The 21,036-nt window shown below is 45.7% G+C and overlaps 1 protein-coding gene across 1 annotated transcript in view; it reads right to left on the bottom strand.

The window, feature by feature from the left end:
• The window catches only part of LOC148481832 (uncharacterized), a 142,826-nt gene that overhangs the window by 33,868 nt on the left and 87,922 nt on the right, over nucleotides 1-21,036 (bottom strand). The window contains exons 17-19 of the mRNA XM_088452937.1: nucleotides 12,369-12,642; nucleotides 8,337-8,528; nucleotides 6,433-6,455 (exon numbers count right to left, since the gene is read on the bottom strand). Of these exons, the coding sequence (XP_088309063.1) occupies nucleotides 6,433-6,455; nucleotides 8,337-8,528; nucleotides 12,369-12,642 (489 nt within the window). The remainder of the gene's footprint in view (nucleotides 1-6,432; nucleotides 6,456-8,336; nucleotides 8,529-12,368; nucleotides 12,643-21,036) is intronic.

Here is a 21,036-nt window from a genome sequence, read left to right as displayed (position 1 = left end):
ACCGTTAAAGGGTGCTGTAACCCCCAAAGTACACTCCAGTCCAAACCAAAAAAAAATTATTTTCTGTGTTTGTGAATTGTGTGCGCAGTAGCCGCACGTGCATCAACAAAGTAGTGCCAAGCGTGTGCCTGTGTCATAAGTAAAGGGCCGGCTGGCTTGACCGTTAAGGGTGCTGTAACCCCCGAAAGTACACTCCAGTCCAAACCAAAAAAAAAATAATTTTCTGTGTTTGTGAATTGTGTGCGCAGTAGCCGCACGTGCATCAACAAAGTAGTGCCAAGCGTGCGCCTGTGTCATAAGTAAAGGGCCGGCTGGCTTGACCGTTAAGGGTGCTGTAACCCCCGAAAGTACACTCCAGTCCAAACCCCAAAAAAAAATATTTTCTGTGTTTGTGAATTGTGTGCGCAGTAGCCGCACGTGCATCAACAAAGTAGTGCCAAGCGTGCGCCTGTGTCATAAGTAAAGGGCCGGCTGGCTTGACCGTTAAAGGGTGCTGTAACCCCCGAAAGTACACTCCAGTCCAAACCAAAAAAAAAATTATTTTCTGTGTTTGTGAATTGTGTGCGCAGTAGCCGCACGTGCATCAACAAAGTAGTGCCAAACGTGCGCCTGTGTCATAAGTAAAGGGCCGGCTGGCTTGACCGTTAAAGGGTGCTGTAACCCCCAAAGTACACTCCAGTCCAAACCAAAAAAAAAATTATTTTCTGTGTTTAGCCGCACGTATATATCAAATCGATATAACATAAATGGAGGACCAAACTTTCTCCGATAAAAATAAAATGGAGAAAGATCAAGAACCACTTCCTCCTAGTGCTGAAGCTGCTGCCACTAGTCATGACATAGACGATAACATGCCATCAACGTCGTCTGCCAAGGCCGATGCCCAATGTCATAGTAGAGGGCACATACAATCCCAAATGGCAAAGTTCAGGAAAATGACCTTGAAAAAGACATTTAAATCAGCTGAAGAGAAACGTAAACTTGCCAATATGCCATTTACGACACGGAGTGGCAAGGAACGGCTAAGGTCGATCCCTAGTATGTTCATGACTAGTGGTTCAGCTTCACATGACGATGGAAGCCCTCCTCCCACTAAAAAAATCAAAAGAGTTAAGCTGGCAAAAGCACAGCGAAGAACTGTGCTTTCTAAGAAGATATCACAAATCCCCAAGGAGAGTCCAAGTGTGGTGGTGGTTGCGATGCCTGACCTTCCCAGCACTGGACGGGAAGAGGTGGCTCTTTCCACCATTTGCACGCCCCCTGCAAGTGCTGAAAGGAGCACCCACAGTCCACTTGCTGATATGCAAATTGAAGATGTCACTGTTGAAGTACAACAGGATGAGGATACTGGTGTAGCTGGCGCTGAGGAGGAAGTTGGCGAGGAGGATTCTGATGGTGATGTGGTTTGTTTAAATCAGGCTCCGGGGGAGACAGTTGTTGTCCGTGGGATGAAAAAGCCCATCACGGTCATGCCTGGGCAGAAGACCAAACATTCCACCTCTTTGGTCTGGCAATATTTCTATCCAAATCCGGACAACAACTGTCTTGCCATATGTACCATATGTAAAGGTGAAATAAGTAGGGGTAGGGACGTCAACCACCTAGGAACATCCTCCCTTATACGGCACCTGCAGCGCGTTCATAAAAAGTTACTGTCAAGTTCAGAAACTTTGGCTAAGACCGTAAGCAGTCCAGGGACACCTAAATCCCGTTGTCCTGTTGTATCCAAGCGCCTGCAAACCACACCGTCAACTCCCTCCTCGTCGATTTCCTCCTTAGTCAGGATCGGAAGTAGTCCTGCAGGCCATGTCACTGGCATGACTGACTCTCCTATCCGGGATTCCTCTGGAGGATCCTGCATTGCTACGCCTACTGCTGCCGTTGCTGCTGTTGCTGCTGCTGGGAGTCGTTCATCATCCCAGAGAGGAAGTAGGAACACCACTACTTTTACTAAACAATTGACCCTCCAACAGTCCTTAGCGAGGAGGATGAAGTACGACAGCAGTCATCCTGAAGCAAAACGTATAACTGAGGCCTTGACTGCTATGTTGGTGTTAGACGTGCGTCCGGTATCCGCCATTAGTGCAGTGGGATTTAGACAATTGATGGAGGTAGTGTGTCCCCGGTTCCAAATCCCGTCTAGATTCCACTTCACTAGGCAGGCGATACCGAGACTGTACAGAAACGTCAGAAAAAGTGTCCTCAGTGTCCTGAAAAATGCCGTTGTACACAATGTCCACTTAACCACGGACATGTGGACAAGTGGAACAGGGCAGACTAAGGACTATATGACTGTGACAGCCCACTGGGTAGAAGTATCACCTTACGCAGCAACAGCAGCAGCGTCACCAGTAGCAGCATCTCAGAAACGCCAGCTCGTTACAAGGCAGGCTACGCTGTGTATCACCGGTTTCAGTAAGAGGCACACCGCCGACAACCTCTTAGAGAAACTGAGGGAAATCATCGCCCAGTGGCTTACCCCACTTAGACTCTCCTGGGGATTTGTGATATCTGACAATGCCACCAATATTGTGCGGGCATTACATCTGGGCAAATTCCAGCACGTCCCATGTTTTGCTCACACAATAAACTTGGTGGTGCAGAATTTTCTGAAAAGCGACAGGGGCGTGCAGGAGACGCTTTGGGTGGCCCGAAAAATTTCTGGCCACTTTCGCCATTCAGCGACTGCGTGCCGAAGACTGGAGCGCCAGCAAACACTCTTGAACCTGCCCCGCCATCACCTGAAGCAAGAGGTTGTGACGCGGTGGAACTCAACCCTCTATATGCTTCAGAGGATGGAGGAGCAGCAAAAGGCCATACAAGCCTATACATCCACCTATGACATAGGCAAAGGAGGGGGTATGCACCTGACTCAAGCGCAGTGGAGAATGATTTCCGTGTTGTGCAAGGTTCTCCAGCCCTTCGAACTTGCCACACGTGAAGTCAGTTCAGACACAGCCAGCTTGAGTCAGGTCATTCCCCTCATCAGGCTTTTGCAGAAGCAGCTGGAGAAAGTGAAGGAGGAGCTAAGATGGAGCGATTCCGCTCGGCATGTGGGACTTGTGGATGAAGCCCTTCATTCGCTTTGCCAGGATTCCAGGGTGGTCAATCTGTTGAAATCAGACCACTACATTTTGGCCACCGTGCTTGATCCTAGATTTAAAGCCTATGTGGTGTCTCTCTTTCCGGCCGACACAAGCCTGCAGAGGTGCAAAGACCTGCTGGTGAACACACTGTCAGCTGAAGCGGAACGTGACACGTCAACGGCTCCTTCTTCATTTTCTCCCGCAACTGGGGCTGCCAGGAAAAAACTTAGGTATCCTAAGCAACCCGCTGGCGGTGATGCAGGGCAGGCAGGACCAAGTTTGGACATCTGGTCCGGACTGAAGGACCTGGCAACAATTTCTGACATGTCTACTGTCACTGCATATGATACTGTCACCATTGACAGAATGGTGGAGGATTACATCGGTGACAGCATCCAAGTAGGCATGTCAGACAGTCCATACCTGTACTGGCAGGAAAAAGAGGCAATTTGGAGGCCCCTGTACAAGCTGGCTCTATTTTACCTGAGTTGCCCCCCCTCCAGTGTGTACTCCGAAAGAGTGTTTAGTGCAGCCGGGAACCTTGTCAGCGAAAGGCGTAGGAGGTTGCTTCCACAGAATGTGGAGAAGATGATGTTCATCAAAATGAATTATCAGCTCTTCCAGGGAGACCAGCCTCCAAAACGTACAGAGGGACCTGTGGTGGTGGATTCAAGTGGGGACGAGTTAATACTTTGTGAGGATGAGGATGTACACACTGAAGAGGGTGAGGAATCGGTGGATGAGGAGGATGAGGATGACATCTTGCCTCCGTAGAGCCAGTTTGTGCAGGGACACATTAATTGCCAGCTTGTTTTGTGGGGGCCCAAACGAACCAATCATTTCAGCCACAGTTGTGTGGCAGACCCTGGCGCTGAAATGATTGATTTGTTAAAGTGTGCATGTCCTGTTTATACAACATAAGGGTGGGTGGGAGGGCCCAAGGACAATTCCATCTTGCACCTCTTTTTTTTCTTTGCATTATGTACAGTTTGGGGCCTAGTTTTTCTAACTGCCATCCTGTCTGCCACTGCAGTGTCACTCCTAGATGGGTCACGTGTTTGTGCCGCCCACTCGTGTCGCTTAGCATAGTCATCCAGCTACCTCGGTGCAACCTTTTGGACATGAAAACACTATTGTGAGGTGTGAGGTGTTCAGAATAGACTGGAAATGAGTGGAAATTAAGGTTATTGAGGTTAATAATAGCATAGGAGCAGAGAAACCAACAAATTCTGTGATTTTAGCTGTTTTTATGCTTTTTAAAAAAAAATACAGATCCAAAACACAAAACCCAGAACCCAAAACACGGAAGGGTGGTTTTGGCAAAACCAATCCAGATCCAAAACACGAAGAAAGATCCAGATCCAAAACCAAAACACAAAACACGAAAAGTGGCCGGTGCACACCCCTAATTACATGTGTCCTAAAAGAGAGGGGACACGGGGACTGTCTGTATTACATGTGTCCTAAAAGAGAGGGGACACGGGGACTGTCTGTATTACATGTGTCCTAAAAGAGAGGGGACACCGGGACTGCCTGTTTGGGATCCATTAGTGTTGTCAGAATACCTGTCACAATCCCAGCGTCGGGAGCCCGACTGCTGGGATATTTTGTAACGGACCTTTACGTGTCTATGGGTGGGATGTGCTAAGCATCATATCCGTGATGTAGTACATCCCGCCTGTCATTGGCTACATACCGCGGTTGATTACCATGATATGAGCCAAGATTATTGCAAAGGACAGCTCTCCCGATAAGCGCTGTCCTTGGCGATGCCCCGGAGAGAAGGACTTCCGGATTTAACAGCCTGAAGTCCCTCTGGCGTCCTTCTGCACATGCACAGAAGGACGCGAGTATGTAGGGTGATGGGAGGGATCTGATCTGATCCCTCTCAGAGTAAGCTTCCCGATAAGAAGCCCCTAGACTTCTATTGGGTAACGCCACCTGAAGATGGCATTACCCATCGGGATGAAGCCATGGAATGAATCGCATTCCTGTGATTATTACATATGGGGTTGTCGAAGCTGGATAATTGGCTGAGACAAGATCAGCTTAAAATTAGATTGTAAAGACACCATCTTGCGACTAGCCGGAACACGCAGAATATGAGATCGCAAGATGCCATTTTGCGAATGGCAGTCCAAGCGCCATTTTAAGTAAACTCACACTTAAGTACATATGGCGATATTACTATTAGCATCATGCGATTGCATCTTTCACCATTTCTCATACACAAATTAATACTAACAATTGCGCTGTTAACTAGTCGCATATTAGCGAATGCATAAGATCCTGTATGAAAACGCTGTTTATTAGCTTCATGCGCACGCATCTGCCCCAAGTTAACTAGCGTCTTTATATCAAACCCCAAATACTCACACATTACATATTCACATAAAAGTTTTCATAAGCTTTAAGGTATAAGATTCAAGTATGTTCATTTAAAATAATTTCTGTGAAATAAAGGTTATTTGGTAGCTAAGGTTTAATACATGATAAGTAAGCCATGTTTGGTATTATACTGATCTGCACTCTTTCAACAGCATTCCGGTATCATCGGTGTAAAGATCGCAACATGCATTCTCAACTTATTGACCGAAGAGATTTAAAGCAGCAAAATGTATTTCTGTGAATGTTTGCATGAGGCGGGAAACCAGAGACCACCAGTTGTTAGAGGCTGGACTATGTCTATTTGAACCAACCTGTTAAATGCCTTGTAACATATGCACTCTCCTTTAAGACCAATGGTATTAGCAACAAACTTCTCTATTGTGTTGTCTATTTCTGGGGGGTTATAAATATGTGTGCTCTGACCCTGGGTTTCTAGTCGTCTTGCTGAATGCTGATTGACGGGGGTTTCTTGCTGATGCCTACATCTGGTCCAGAACGCATGCGTATGTATACTGTACTTGGGTCTGTATAATTCTTTGCGCTAAATTGTACTTAGATCATAGCGTGTAACTGACTACTTTTTACTTGAATATTACTTTGTGCTTTGGAACCACAGGTTCAAGGTCTGGAGTCTTTATTTACTGTATGACAGCGTACGCAAAACAGCGTCATCCTTAGAGGTTTATAGGAAGGATATTAGAAGGTATAGGCAGGATATTAGAAGGTATAGGCAGGAGTGTATAGAGGTTCAAATCTAGAATCCTTAGGGCATTCCAAAAAACCTCAAAAAACTGCATTTTCGGGGGTATTACTACATTTTTGTGTTCAGTACATCCCACCCTATATGTCCACATGTAATGGTAAAGTGTCTCTTCTTTTAATATGACCAAATGTTGACACTGAAATATATGTTGTATCTTAGAAGTAATTATTACACATGTGTCAGGCCAGTACTCACATAAATAGGGGCTGAATCCAGATCTGTAACGACACAACAGCAAAATAATATGGTTCAATCTCATTAGTCATAGGTAGGAACAGCATTAGCACTTTATGGATCACATCATTAGTCATAGATAGGAACAGCATTAGCACTTTATGGATCACATCATTAGTCATAGGTAGGAACAGCATTAGCACTTTATGGATCACATCATTAGTCATAGGTAGGAACACCATTATCACTTTATGGATCACATCATTAGTCATAGGTAGGAACAGCATTAGCACTTTATGGATCACATCATTAGTCATAGGTAGGAACAGCATTAGCACTTTATGGATCACATCATTAGTCATAGATAGGAACAGCATTAGCACTTTATGGATCACATCATTAGTCACAGGTAGGAACACATTAGTACTTTATGGGTCACATCATTAGCCATAGGTAGGAACAGCATTAGCACTTTATGGATCACATCATTAGTCATCACAGGTAAGAACATCATTAGCACTTTATGGATCACATCATTACTCATAGGTAGGAACATCATTAGCACTTTATGGATCACATCATTAGTCATAGGTAGGAACATCATTAGCACTTTATGGGTCACATCATTAGTCATAGGTAGGAACAGCATTAGCACTTTATGGATCACATCATTAGTCATAGGTAGGAACAGCATTATCACTTTATGGATCACATCAGACATAGGTAGGAACAGCATTAGCACTTTATGGATCACATCATTAGTCATCACAGGTAGGAACAGCATTAGCACTTTATGGATCACATCATTAGTCATAGGTAGGAATAGCATTAGCACTTTATGGACACATCATTAGTCATAGGTAGGAACATCATTAGCACTTTATGGATCACATCATTAGTCATAGGTAGGAACAGCATTAGCACTTTATGGATCACATCATTAGTCATAGGTAGGAACAGCATTAGCACTTTATGGATCACATCATTAGTCATAGGTAGTAACATCATTAGCACTTTATGGATCACACCATTAACCCCCCACCCATTTTTGGGAACCCACAATACTCAAGGAAAAGCTACATACAGAGCACATGAGCTATAACTTGGGCCTATGAAGTTGTACTATTCAAATAATGAATAATATAGACCGGGTGGTTATACCATGATGCTACAGTACCTACAATCTGTGCTTTCATATGAGACTTGGGGCATATTCACTACTGTATTGCATTATATATTAATGGTCTTTTTAAATCCCGTGGCCAAAATATGTCTACAAGTCGCGGCTTTGGTATCAAATCTGTCGCAATAATGACCATCAGCATCACTATCTAGCTGCCTCTGGATTGGATGATTGTGCGTTGGCCCCTTTAGCTGATAGTATGTATATTATTAGCGTTGTGGTTAGGTCTTTTCTCAATGAAAATAAAAGTTACCAGTCCTTAGACAATAGGAGTTGTGCTCCAGCTCCCACGCTCTGGACAAGTCTTCAGACACTTATTTTTTTGGATTTATTTAACTGGTTATGAGAATGAAACAGTATACAACAAAAAAAAGGTGCCAGAAAAAATAAGGACCAGTTGTGGTTATATTATATCGTCACCACTTTTTCATTTATTAATAACACGATTCACTATACCCTCTTGTGTATCTGACGTTTAATTTATATTATTACATTATGTGCAGATTGGAAAAGTTACACCTTAGCGTTTAGCAGTAACACTGTCACGTGACATCTCTGCGCCCTCTCTACACTCCTACCTGTTACGCCTGACCGTGTGCTTGGTGCATATGCTCCTGAGGTACTGTACAGTATACACATCCTGAGCTGCTACTGACTGTACATAATAATATAAACAGGCTTTGCTCATTGGTATCAAACTTGTGTACGAGCCCCAGTGTCTGCGCTATGTTCTCTCACCTACCTATAGGAATCAGGTCCATTATGATTTGCACTTTATGTCTCAGTGTTTCATGATTCGCCTTCTCTTCTATGGTAAATAAGAAGATATCCCGGGTCTGAGTCCTCAGACTGGGCTGATTTTCCAGAATTCTGTTCTTTGTATTAATGCTGCTGTCATCCAGGTCATCAACCACCACTATGACATAGTTTTTACCTGAAAAATAGGAGATAATAATAATAATAATAATAATAATAATAATAATTATTATTATTATTATGATATAGATATACACAAGGAAATCCAATCCTGGAGTATTTCCATAGAGAGGAATTATCACACACTGAAGATGTACCACCAGATGCGAGAGATGTATCACCAGTCACAGGAGAGGTAACATCAGACACTGGAGAGGTAGCATCAGGTACAGGAGAGGTAGCATCAGACACAGGAGAGGTAGCATCAGGCACTGGAGAGGTCGCATCAGACACAGGAGAGGTAGCATCATACACAGGAGAGGTAACATCAGACACTGGAGAGGTCGCATCAGACACAGGAGAGGTCGCATCAGACACAGGAGAGGTCGCATCAGACACAGGAGAGGTAGCATCAGACACAGGAGAGGTCGCATCAGACACAGGAGAGGTCGCATCAGACACAGGAGAGGTCGCATCAGACACTGGAGATGTATCACCAGTCACAGGAGAGGTAACATCAGACACTGGAGAGGTCGCATCAGACACAGGAGAGGTCGCATCAGACACAGGAGAGGTCGCATCAGACACAGGAGAGGTCGCATCAGACACAGGAGAGGTCGCATCAGACACAGGAGAGGTCGCATCAGGCACAGGAGAGATAACATCAGGCACAGGAGAGGTAGCATCAGACACAGGAGAGGTAGCAACAGGCACAGGAGAGGTCGCATCAGACACGAGAGGTCGCATCAGACACAAGAGAGGTCGCATCAGGCACAGGAGAGGTCGCATCAGACACAGGAGAGGTCGCATCAGACACAGGAGAGGTCGCATCAGGCACAGGAGAGGTAGCATCAGGCACTGGAGAGGTAGCATCAGGCACTGGAGAGGTAGCATCAGGCACAGGAGAGGTAACATCAGGCACAGGAGAGGTAGCATCAGGCACAGGAGATGCATCACCAGACACAGGAGATGTATCACCAGACACAGGAGAGGTCGCATCAGGCACTGGAGAGGTAGCATCAGGCACAGGAGAGGTAACATCAGGCACAGGAGAGGTAGCATCAGACACAGGAGAGGTAGCAACAGGCACAGGAGAGGTCGCATCAGACACAAGAGAGGTCGCATCTGGCACAGGAGAGGTAGCATCAGGCACAGGAGAGGTAGCATCAGGCACAGGAGATGTATCACCAGACACAGGAGAGGACGCATCATACACTGGAGAGGTAGCATCAGGCACAGGAGAGGTAGCATCAGACACAGGAGAGGTCGCATCAGACACAGGAGAGGTCGCATCAGACACAGGAGAGGTCGCATCAGACACAGGAGAGGTCGCATAAGACACAGGAGAGGTCGTATCAGACACAGGAGAGGTCGCATCAGACACAGGAGAGGTCGCATCAGACACAGGAGAGGTCGCATCAGGCACAGGAGAGGTAGCATCAGGCACTGGAGATGTATCACCAGTCACAGGAGAGGTAGCATCAGACACAGGAGAGGTAACATCAGGCACAGGAGAGGTCGCATCAGACACAGGAGAGGTCGCATCAGACACAGGAGAGGTCGCATCAGACACAGGAGAGGTCGCATCAGACACAGGAGAGGTAGCATCAGGCACAGGAGAGGTAGCATCAGGCACTGGAGAGGTAGCATCAGGCACAGGAGAGGTAACATCAGGCACAGGAGAGGTAGCAACAGGCACAGGAGAGGTCGCATCAGACACAGGAGAGGTCGCATCAGACACAGGAGAGGTCGCATCAGGCACTGGAGAGGTCGCATCTGGCACTGGAGAGGTCGCATCTGGCACTGGAGAGGTCGCATCAGGCACTGGAGAGGTCGCATCAGACACTGGAGAGGTCGCATCAGACACTGGAGAGGTCGCATCAGACACAGGAGAGGTAGCATCAGGCACAGGAGATGTATCATCAGTAACAGGAGAGGTAGCATCATACACTGGAGAGGTCGCATCAGACACTGGAGAGGTCGCATCAGACACTGGAGAGGTCGCATCAGACACAGGAGAATTCGCATCATACACTGGAGAGGTCGCATCAGACACTGGAGAGGTCGCATCAGACACTGGAGAGGTCGCATCAGACACAGGAGAGGTAGCATCTGGCACAGGAGAGGTAGCATCAGACACAGGAGAGGTCGCATCAGACACAAGAGAGGTCGCATCAGACATAGGAGAGGTAGCATCAGGCACTGGAGAGGTCGCATCAGGCACTGGAGAAGTAGCATCATGCACTGGAGAGGTCGCATCAGACACTGGAGAGGTCGCATCAGACACTGGAGAGGTCGCATCAGGCACAGGAGAGGTAGCATCAGGCACAGGAGATGTATCATCAGTAACAGGAGAGGTAGCATCATACACTGGAGAGGTCGCATCAGACACTGGAGAGGTCGCATCAGACACTGGAGAGGTCGCATCAGACACTGGAGAGGTCGCATCAGACACTGGAGAGGTCGCATCAGACACAGGAGAGGTAGCATCTGGCACAGGAGAGGTAGCATCAGACACTGGAGAGGTAGCATCAGGCACAGGAGAGGTAGCATCAGACAATGGAGAGGTAGCATCAGACAATGGAGAGGTAGCATCAGGCACAGTAGAGGTAGCCTCAGACTCTGGAGAGGTAGCATCAGACACAGGAGAGGTAGCATCAGACACAGGAGAGGTTGCATCAGACACAGGAGAGGTAGCATCAGACACAGGAGAGGTAGCATCAGACACAGGAGAGGTAGTACTAGACACTGAAGATGTACCACCAGATGCTGGAAAAGTAGCATCATATATTGTAGATAAAGCATCAGACACTGGAGTCAAACAGTAGGGATATAGCATCTTTGGTAGGGTGAAGGTCTGACATATGTAACTCAGTGCTTCAGTCTTCAGAAGATATCATAGCGCCCCCCCCCCCCCCTCCCCCATTTCCTCATATAAAATCAGGGGATTAGAAAGATTAGTATCTGAGTGAATAATTCTACCATTGGGAGGTTCCTATACCAAGACTCTGCAAAGCCCCTGCTATGCCTAGTGCCTCTAACTAGGTCTAAAACACTTCTGAGTATCTCTGATTGGATTTATTACTGTGTATGTCTTCATGTCACACCCGTTTCCTAATCTCAGCTGCTGCTGTTTTTTATCTATACTTGTAACCTTTGTATATTGGACAGAATGCAAAGTCGTCTTAGGGACCGGTACAAGTTGTCACAAAAGGATTCCCAATCTTGGGACCCCAGAAGCAGCCCCACAAGGGCCCTGGACCATTATCACATTAAATGTAGGCTTTGCATCGGTCCAACCAGTACAACTTTTCTCCAAATTCTGCAGCATTATCTTTTATCTGAGCCACAAGAGTCAACTATAAGGTTATCCATTAGTTTAGTACATCTATCCCAATTTGTGTGGTTGACACGTTCAGATATTACACAAATACACTGATTTGTCCACATAACAAAGGCTGAACATAGTAGGTTTGTATCTTCTTATTAATAAGTAATCTGAATTACTCAACACCAAATGCTTTACTGCCTTACCATACTGTAGCTGTAGAGTCTTCTAGGGCTGGAGCACAATACATCCCTTCCCCCAGGTTACTTAGTCATTAAATCAAAGCAAAGTGATGCAATAGTGCAAAATCGGCTTTGGTCTTGCCACACGCCTCAATCTATGGAAGTGCCCCTGGATTGGATTTCTGGTGTGTGGTATTTGCAGAGGGGCAGACATTTGCACTGGTCATTGGGTGGAATGATTTTCCTCCTATCTGTTAAATGGAAGACACTTTACACCTACATGTTGTACTTCAGGAGAAAATCGCATTACTAGACCTAATATAAGTAATACAGATAATAGTTCTCTCACCGAGTACACTGGACAGAAAGCTTATTTCCTTGTCATACAGTGAATCGGTGACATCAGTGATATTGACCCGTCCTCTGTTCTTTGTGTGGTACAATATACCAAACCTGCATTTCTGGACCTCCTCTCTGAACTGGAAGTGATTGTTGTTGGAGATGAAGAAGGTAGACACCTGGAGATCTACCCTGAGGATATTAAGTAACCAGCGGTAATCGTCATGCCCTGACCTGGAGAATATCACAACACCTGGTCTGTTACCGAGCTCCATGATGAGTTCCTGGAATGGCAGGAAACACAATGTTATTACTAAGAGAAGATCCTAGCTGTAGTCTCCTGTCACCAGCACCCTCTGGGAGGTCTTCTTCTGCCTTGGAAGCTATTAGGACCGGGCTCAGTTATAACAAGGTGATTTATTTGTGGTATGTGATGTATATCACACACATGAACACCACACATGGAATATACACTAGACTGGAAGGAGAGGCTGCAGGTGATAGCAAGAATATATCCAAACACTCATTTGTCAGCCCCTGTTCTATTGTTTTAGATCTTTTCCATGTAATGTCTATCTGTCTCACCTGGGGGGGAGATGGACCAAGCCTTGGAGAGAAGTTGTCCAATGTAACTAATCAGCATCTAACTGTTATTTATCTAGTACAGTTTATAAAAGGACAGTTTGAAGCTGATCAGTTGCTATGGGCAACTTCTCCAGTTTTTCTCTCTCCAAGGCTTGATACATCTCCCCTTAGTACCAAGATTAACAGATCTCCTGGTAGCAGTCTCTGCGGGTAGGTGAGAGTATTAGGGTCTCTCTTATTTAGCTCAGGTGTCTCGGTAATTATGAATTGTGCAGTAACATCTGATATAAATTGATGAACTCAGCTATTGAGGAATACTGGTGGTGGGGATAAGGGAATAGTAACATGTGTCTTACTAACAGCAATGCCCCTTGGGATTGGAAGATATTTCATCTTTCACCCCTAAGGGCGGTACTCAATTAGTTTTGCATAAAAGGTAAAGTTTCACATGCTGGACTTTTTGCCTACATCGCGTATTTTAGCCACGGAAACTTATCGTGCACACCCCCGCTATTCGCCGTATTCGATTACAAAAGACGCGAAAACGGAGACACGCGAAGTCAGAACAGGCGAAGAGTGGTGTCAGAATCGGGGAAATCAGCCTGAACCCCCCAATAAGTTGCAGAAACATTGGGGATCAATGCAGTAGTGCCCGATTAGCCCTAGTAAAACTGTTGGGGGTGCATAAGTTAGCACAATTGTCACTAATTAGCGTCTTTGCACAAGTGGTGAAGAATGGCATAAAGCAGGATTTTTGGAGACAATAAGTAGTCCTGTTACATTTGGGGTACCTGGAATTGGGTGCAAGCATCTTTTAATGTCTGTAAAGTGAACTTTTAAATACAGTGAAATCGCACCCCCAAAAATGCACATGCAATCCTCAAAACATTTGACCCCTTCTTAGAGCACCCCCAGAACCTTATTTCGCTAATTTGTGAACTTGTCCCCCCACTTTGCACTTTTTCACCTCCAAATTCAAAGTAATTTTTTGGGGTGTTCTTAAGTTTATTTAGGGATTTTTTTGATGGTTTGTCCTTTGGGGGGGCTGTCCCAAGGGTTCTGAGTTGGTTCCCCACCTTTGCACCACCAAACAAAAATGTAGCCCACCTATTCAGAGGCAAATCTTTTTCGCCTATTACATTGCATTGACTTTCCGCGTACGCGAAAAGCGGATAGAATTGAATACGGCACTACTTTTCCGACAGGTGAAAAGTCGCAATCTGCTGTACTTTTCGCGGATCTCGGCTTTTCGCTTCTAATTGAATACGGGCTTTGGTCTGGTACGTGAAGCAGTTACTTATCTTATCCCTTGTTCTTGTGCCACCATTGAGGATGTTGAAGTTGTTTTTCTTACGTTTTCCTAAAATGCGGTTTATAATTTAATGGGTTTATTTAATTTTTTTTCCATTCCTTCCTTGGTACTTTTATGCTACAAGAATAGAGAGCAAACTCCGACACCCGCGCCAGGCATCTATAAAAGAACATAACCGGGATAGGACACCCAGCGGTGGGGTGGTTATCAGAAGGAGGGTATACAATGACAGGAGGTGACATCATGAGACTGTAACAAATATCATGTTCCAAAAATATCTAGAGAACAACAAGAGAGGCGGCTGTTCAAAGCAAGAACAGACATCGTATATGCGAAAACAAATACATTAACAATACAAACTGGGAAATGGATAAGAGGGAAAGAAGAACTAGTAGAGAAGGGGAACGTTGGTGCACAGAACATCTCAACATCATAACATCTCCCCTTGTTATAGGAAGGTCTGCATGATCATTTTTAAGTGTAATTGGTTAGAAGACTTCTAAAGGGTCACTTACTAACTGCATTATATGAGGTGATGCAGAACTAGTTACTCCACCTCGCACATACGTGGGCTCCTCTTACGTAAAGTTTCTCTCTGATGTCAGACTGGGCCCTTAGATGGGAATGTGCCTGCTGTGCACTATAGGACCATTTGGCTCCTGGGGTGCGAGCAGAAATCCGACAAAACTGCTGGCGCAATGCCGTTTTCTGCCCTTCGTGTCGGAAACAGCCTCGCACCAGGCACTCTAGTCTCGAGAACCGGTATTCTCTCGACTTAACACCATATTTATGGCGTGAGAACGGGCATTCTCCGACATAATCGCGCGCTGAATTGACTCATGTAATATATATTTTTACATCTTACTTATAAACTTCTGCTCTGTATTAATCATCATTCGCAACTTGAATTAATCCAAAGGACAATGGACCCGTCTTCTGTTCATGTGTCACTCTTGTACTATTTTAATATTATTTCATTGATTAGACCTCTGCTGTAATTGATTGTATAAATTGCTCAGTTGGTGCCAAACGTATTCCACTGATTTTATAAACCAATCACCTACCCGCGATTCTCATTATACAGCACAATGTAATATGCTCGCGCTATATAAATAAATAGATGTTAATAGGTGTCAGGGATGATTGATCAGAGAACTTACTAAATGCAAAATTAAGGGGCATATTTAATTGCGAGAGTAAAGTTGAAAAACCCTGCTGTGAGGGTTTTTTCATGCAGCCGCAAGGTTTTTTTCTATTTAATTGCTGTAGAGAAAATCAGTTGCAGTAATTGCTATAGGAATTGCAGCATCCAATGTCTCACAGCTTCAGAGCAGATGCAAAATCACGGAAAATCAGTATCTTAAGTTAGAAATGTCAGGACTTGCTACAGAACCCCTTAGACACCCCCTAATAACTAATTAGCTTAATTAGTCAAATAATTACATGTCATTATTGGCTGTTAAAAAATATGGCCTAAAATTACACCAAAGTCAACTGTTTTGTTAATTTATGCACCCCAAATTTAATGGCACTATTAATTTACTGTACATAAAATAATTACTTTTTATCATATTTTTAAATTTTGTTTTTAAATTGACCTAAAATTACCCCCAAATCCCCTTTATTTCTACTCTTTTTTGCATTTTTAAATGTATTCCTTTGTAAATAAACAAAAAAAATTATATATAAATAACTTATTTATTTACAAAGGAATAAATTTAAAAATGCAAAAAAAAAAAAAAAAAATTATATATATATATATATATATATATATATATATATGCACACATCAGACATTTGCATCATTTTTAGATATCAAAATATTTTTCTTTGGGCCAGTTCATTATTACTGTTACCCATATATATATATATATTTTTTGGAGGGTGGGATACAGGCTGTTTTACAAATAAAAATTAAACTACCCATGGGTTTTTGCAGTAAAAATTACTGCAACCATTTTTTTTTCAATTAGATACCATGGGTATCAAGAGCGTAATAGTGTGACATCAACGTGTGCAATAGTGTGACATAGGCTTAGAACAACACAAATGCTACTCATCCTGTAGCTCCACAATTTGGCAGGCTTGTATTTTACCTTTCCAATCTTTGGGCGGTATTCAATATGTTTTGCACCTGCGATAAAGTTTTGCATGTTGTACTTTTCGCCTACATCGCGTAAACTTTTCACCGTATTAGACTGCAAAAGATGCAAAAACGGCGACTCGCAAAGTCAGAACAGGCGGAAAGTGGTGTCAGAATCGGGGAAATCAACCTGTACCCCCAAAAAAGATGCAGAAACTTTGGGGGATCAATGTAGTAGTTCCCGATTAGACCTAATAAAACTATTAGGAAACTTAAGTTGGTACAATTGCCTCTATGTAGTGTCTTTCCACAAGTGGTGAAGAATGGCATAGAGCAGTATTTTTGGAGAAAATAAGTAGTCCTGACAAATTTGGGGTACCTGAAAGTGGGTGCAAGCATATTTTCATGTCAATAAAGTAAAGTTTTAAAAATAGTGAACTACATACCCCAAAAACGCACCTGAAATCGATAAAGAAATTGACCACTTCTTAGAGCGACCCCAGGACATTATTTTTGCTAGTTTGCAAACTTGTCCCCCAACTTTGCACTTTTTTGCCCCCAAATTCAAAGTAATTTTTTGGGGTGTACTTAAAGTTGCATACACACAAAGATATTCTGTCCAACAATCCAACTAGTTGATTGGTTGGAATGAAAATCTGGTAACGTATGGGAGTAACTGATGATCAGCAATTAACTCCTAAATGTCAGAAAACAGATGAAAATTGTTGTTAGACAAGTTTTTTAAATGTTTGATCTAAACAATTTGTTCAAACAACAGTTTTTGTCCATTTTCCAGCGTTTGGGAGCAAATTGCTGATTGTCATTTGCTTTCATACCTTACCAGATTTTCATTCCAACCAATCAACTAGTTGGATGGTTGGACAGAAAATCTTTACGTGTGTATGCAGCTCTCGTCTTTTTCTGGAATTTTTTTACGCAGTTGTCCTTTGGGGGGCTGTCCCAAGGGTTCTGAGTGATTTCCCCACCTTTGCACGCAAAAATAAAAATATTGCACTTATTTTCTCCACCTATTTAGAGGAGAATCTTTTTCGCGTATTACATTGCATTGACTTTCCGCGTACGCGATAATCGGATGAAATTGAATACGGCAATAATTTTCCGACAGGTCGCAATCGGCAATACTTTTTTGCGGATCTTGGCTTTTTCGTGGCTAATTTAGTACGGGCCTTTGTGTTTAGAAATTCACCCCTTGGTAAATAATGACAAGTTTGGTCTCATCATGGGGCAGATATTTTAAGGTAATTTTCATGACAATTTAGGCACATTTCACATGGTTTTCATGCTGATTTATTTTTCACAATAAGCACTGAATTGCTAACACATTAGACATCTGCAACAACATTTTTCAAACTGTAAGATATCACCAAACATTGCAGTTTTTCCCAAAAAAGTGATATTTTTCAAATGTATCAAGCACAGAAAATGATTTTCATTTCAAATTTGATTTCTTTAGTTTTTGTCATTTTTTGATGGTGAGTTAGGTAGAATTCCATGAACATGGGGAAAGGCATCTTTTCTCTTCCCACCCCTAAGTCTCTGTGTGGCCCCTCTCTCCCAGCACACGGATCTCTTCTCTTCCCTCCCCAGAGTCTCTGTGTGGCCCCTCTCTCCCAGCACAAGGATATCTTCTCTTCCCTCCACTGAGTCTCTGTGTGGCCCCCTCTCCCAGCGCATGGATCTCTTCTCTTCCCTCCTCTGAGTCTCTGTGTGGCCCCTCTCTCCCAGCACACTGTACTCTTCTCTTCCCTCCTCTGAGTCTCTGTGTGGCCCCTCTCTCCCAGCACAAGGATCTCTTCTCTTCCCTGAGTCTCTGTGTGGCCCCTCTCTCCCAGCATAAGGATCTCTTCCCTCCCCTGAGTCTCTGTGTGGCCCCTCTCTTTCAGCACAAGGATCTCTTCCCTCCCATGAGTCTCTGTGTGACCCCTCTCTCCCAGCACAAGGATCTCTTCCCTCCCTTGTGTCTTAGTGTGGCCCCTCTCTGCCAGCACAAGGATCTCTTCCCTCCCCTGAGTCTCTGTGTGGCCCCTCTCTCCCAGCACAAGGATCTCTTCCCTCCCCTGAGTCTCTGTGTGGCCCCTCTCTCCCAGCATAAGGATCTTTCCCGCCCCTGACTCTCTGTGTAGCCTCTCTCCTAGCACACGGATCTCTTCTCTTCCCTCCCCTGAGTCTCTGTGTGGCCCCTCTCTCCCAGCACAAGGATATCTTCTCTTCCCTCCACTGAGTCTCTGTGTGGCCCCCTCTCCCAGCACATGGATCTCTTCTCTTCCCTCCTCTGAGTCTCTGTGTGGCCCCTCTCTCCCAGCACACGGATCTCTTCTCTTCCCTCCCCTGAGTCTCTGTGTGGCCTCTCTCCCAGCACACGGATCTCTTCTCTTCCCTGAGTCTCTGTGTGGCCCCTCTTTCCCAGCACAAGGATCTGTTCCCTCCCCTGAGTCTCTGTGTGGCCCCTATCTCCCAGCACAAGGATCTCTTCACTTCCCTCCCCTGAGTCTCTGTGCTTCATTGAGAGGCGGCCGTACGGTCTACGACCGCACGGCCGCCTCGACGTTTGTCCAGTGCGCATGCGCACGAGGGAGACGGCTTCTTCGTGCGCATGCATGAGACCCACTACGACCGACAGCGCCGGTCGTAGCGGGTCTCTTTCCAGAGGGGGCGAGCTGTCGATGTTGATTGACAGCTCGCCCCGTTTGGAAGGCGGGCCGGGGGGGTGGCAGCCCAAACGGAGGCGTTCCCATGGGAACGCCTGCCGTTTGGGGGAGGCCCCACTGACATCACTAGTGATGTCAGTGGAGAGCTTCCGGCTCTAACAGAGTCAGAAGCTCTCTGGGGCTTACTTCAAGTGAGACCCTACCCTGGGGTCTCGTCGTAAGCCCCAATGGTCGCGAAGCATCGCGATCATCACCCTAGTGGTCGTTAGAGCTGTGGGTGTAAACCCACAGCCTAACGACCGAAAGAGAGGCGGCCGGTCAGGATGCATGTGGCCGCCCAGTTTCTGTGTGGCCCTTCTCTCCCAGCACAAGGATATCTTCTCTCCCCTCCCCTGAGTCTCTGTGTGGCCCCTCTCTCCCAGCACACGGTACTCTTCTCTTCCCTCCTCTGAGTCTCTGTGTGGCCCCTCTCTCCCAGCACAAGGATCTCTTCCCTCCCCTGAGTCTCTGTGTAGCCTCTCTCCCAGCACACGGATCTCTTCTCTTCCCTCCCCTGAGTCTCTGTGTGGCCCCTCTCTCCCAGCACAAGGATCTCTTCTCTTCCCTCCCCTGAGTCTCTGTGTGGCCCCTATCTCCCAGCACAAGGATCTCTTCTCTTCCCTCCCCTGAGTCTCTGTGTGGTCCCTCTCTCCCAGCAACAGAAGCTTGAATAGATTTTTTAAATAGGGACATAATATAGTGCACCTGAGAGAGGGCCATGGCCTCATGGGGAAGGGGAGGCCAGGAGATGCTGTGGGTAAATAGGGACATAATATAGTGCACCTGAGAGAGGGCCATGGCCTCATGGAAAAGGGCCAGGGAAGAGACAGGGGAGGGCAGGAGATGCTTGGGATTAATATGAACATAATATAGCACACCTGAGAGAGGGCCATAGCCTCATGGGGAAGGGCCATGGAAGAGATAGGGGAGGCCAGTAGATACTGTGGGTATATAGTGAAATAATATAGTGCATCTGACTGAGGGCCATGGCCTCAGGGAAAAGATAGGGGAGGCCAGGAGATGCTGGGGATAAATAGGGACATAATGTAGTGCACCTGAGAGAGTGCCATGGCCTCATGGGGAAGAGATGGGGAGGCCAGGAGATGCTGGGGATAAATAGGGACATAATATAGTGCACCTGAGAGAGGGCCATGGCCTCATGGGGAAGGGCCAGGGAATAGATAGGGGAGGCCAGGAGATGCTGGGGATAAATAGGGACATAATGTAGTGCACCTGAGAGAGTGCCATGGCCTCATGGAGAAGAGATGGGGAGGCCAGGAGATGCTGGGGATAAATAGGGACATAATATAGTGCACCTGAGAGAGGGCCATAGCCTCATGGGGAAGTGCCTGGGAAGAGATAGGGGAGGCCAGGAGATGCTGGGGATAAATAGGGACATAATAGAGTGCACCTGAGAGAGGGCCATGGCCTCATGGGGAAGGGCCAGGGAAGAGATAGGGAAGGCCAGGAGATGCTTGGGATTAATATGAACATAATATAGCACACCTGAGAGAGGGCCATAGCCTCATGGGGAAGGGCCAGAGAAGAGATAGGGGGGGCCAGTAGATACTGTGGGTATATAGTGAAATAATATAGTGCATCTGACTGAGGGCCATGGCCTCAGGGAAAAGATAGGGGAGGCCAGGAGATGCTGGGGATAAATAGGGACATAATGTAGTGCACCTGAGAGAGTGCCATGGCCTCATGGGGAAGAGATGGGGAGGCCAGGAGATGCTGGGGATAAATAGGGACATAATATAGTGCACCTGAGAGAGGGCCATGGCCTCATGGGGAAGGGCCAGGGAATAGATAGGGGAGGCCAGGAGATGCTGGGGATAAATAGGGACATAATGTAGTGCACCTGAGAGAGTGCCATGGCCTCATGGAGAAGAGATGGGGAGGCCAGGAGATGCTGGGGATAAATAGGGACATAATATAGTGCACCTGAGAGAGGGCCATGGCCTTATGGGGAAGGGCCAGGGAAGAAATA

This window comes from Taudactylus pleione, unplaced genomic scaffold, assembly GCF_031769625.1.
Source record: "Taudactylus pleione unplaced genomic scaffold, aTauple2 ptg000559l, whole genome shotgun sequence".
Taxonomy (NCBI): Eukaryota; Metazoa; Chordata; class Amphibia; order Anura; family Myobatrachidae; genus Taudactylus; species Taudactylus pleione.
The sequence above is the reverse complement of the archived record's forward strand: the minus strand, read 5'-3'. Positions and strand labels throughout refer to the sequence as shown.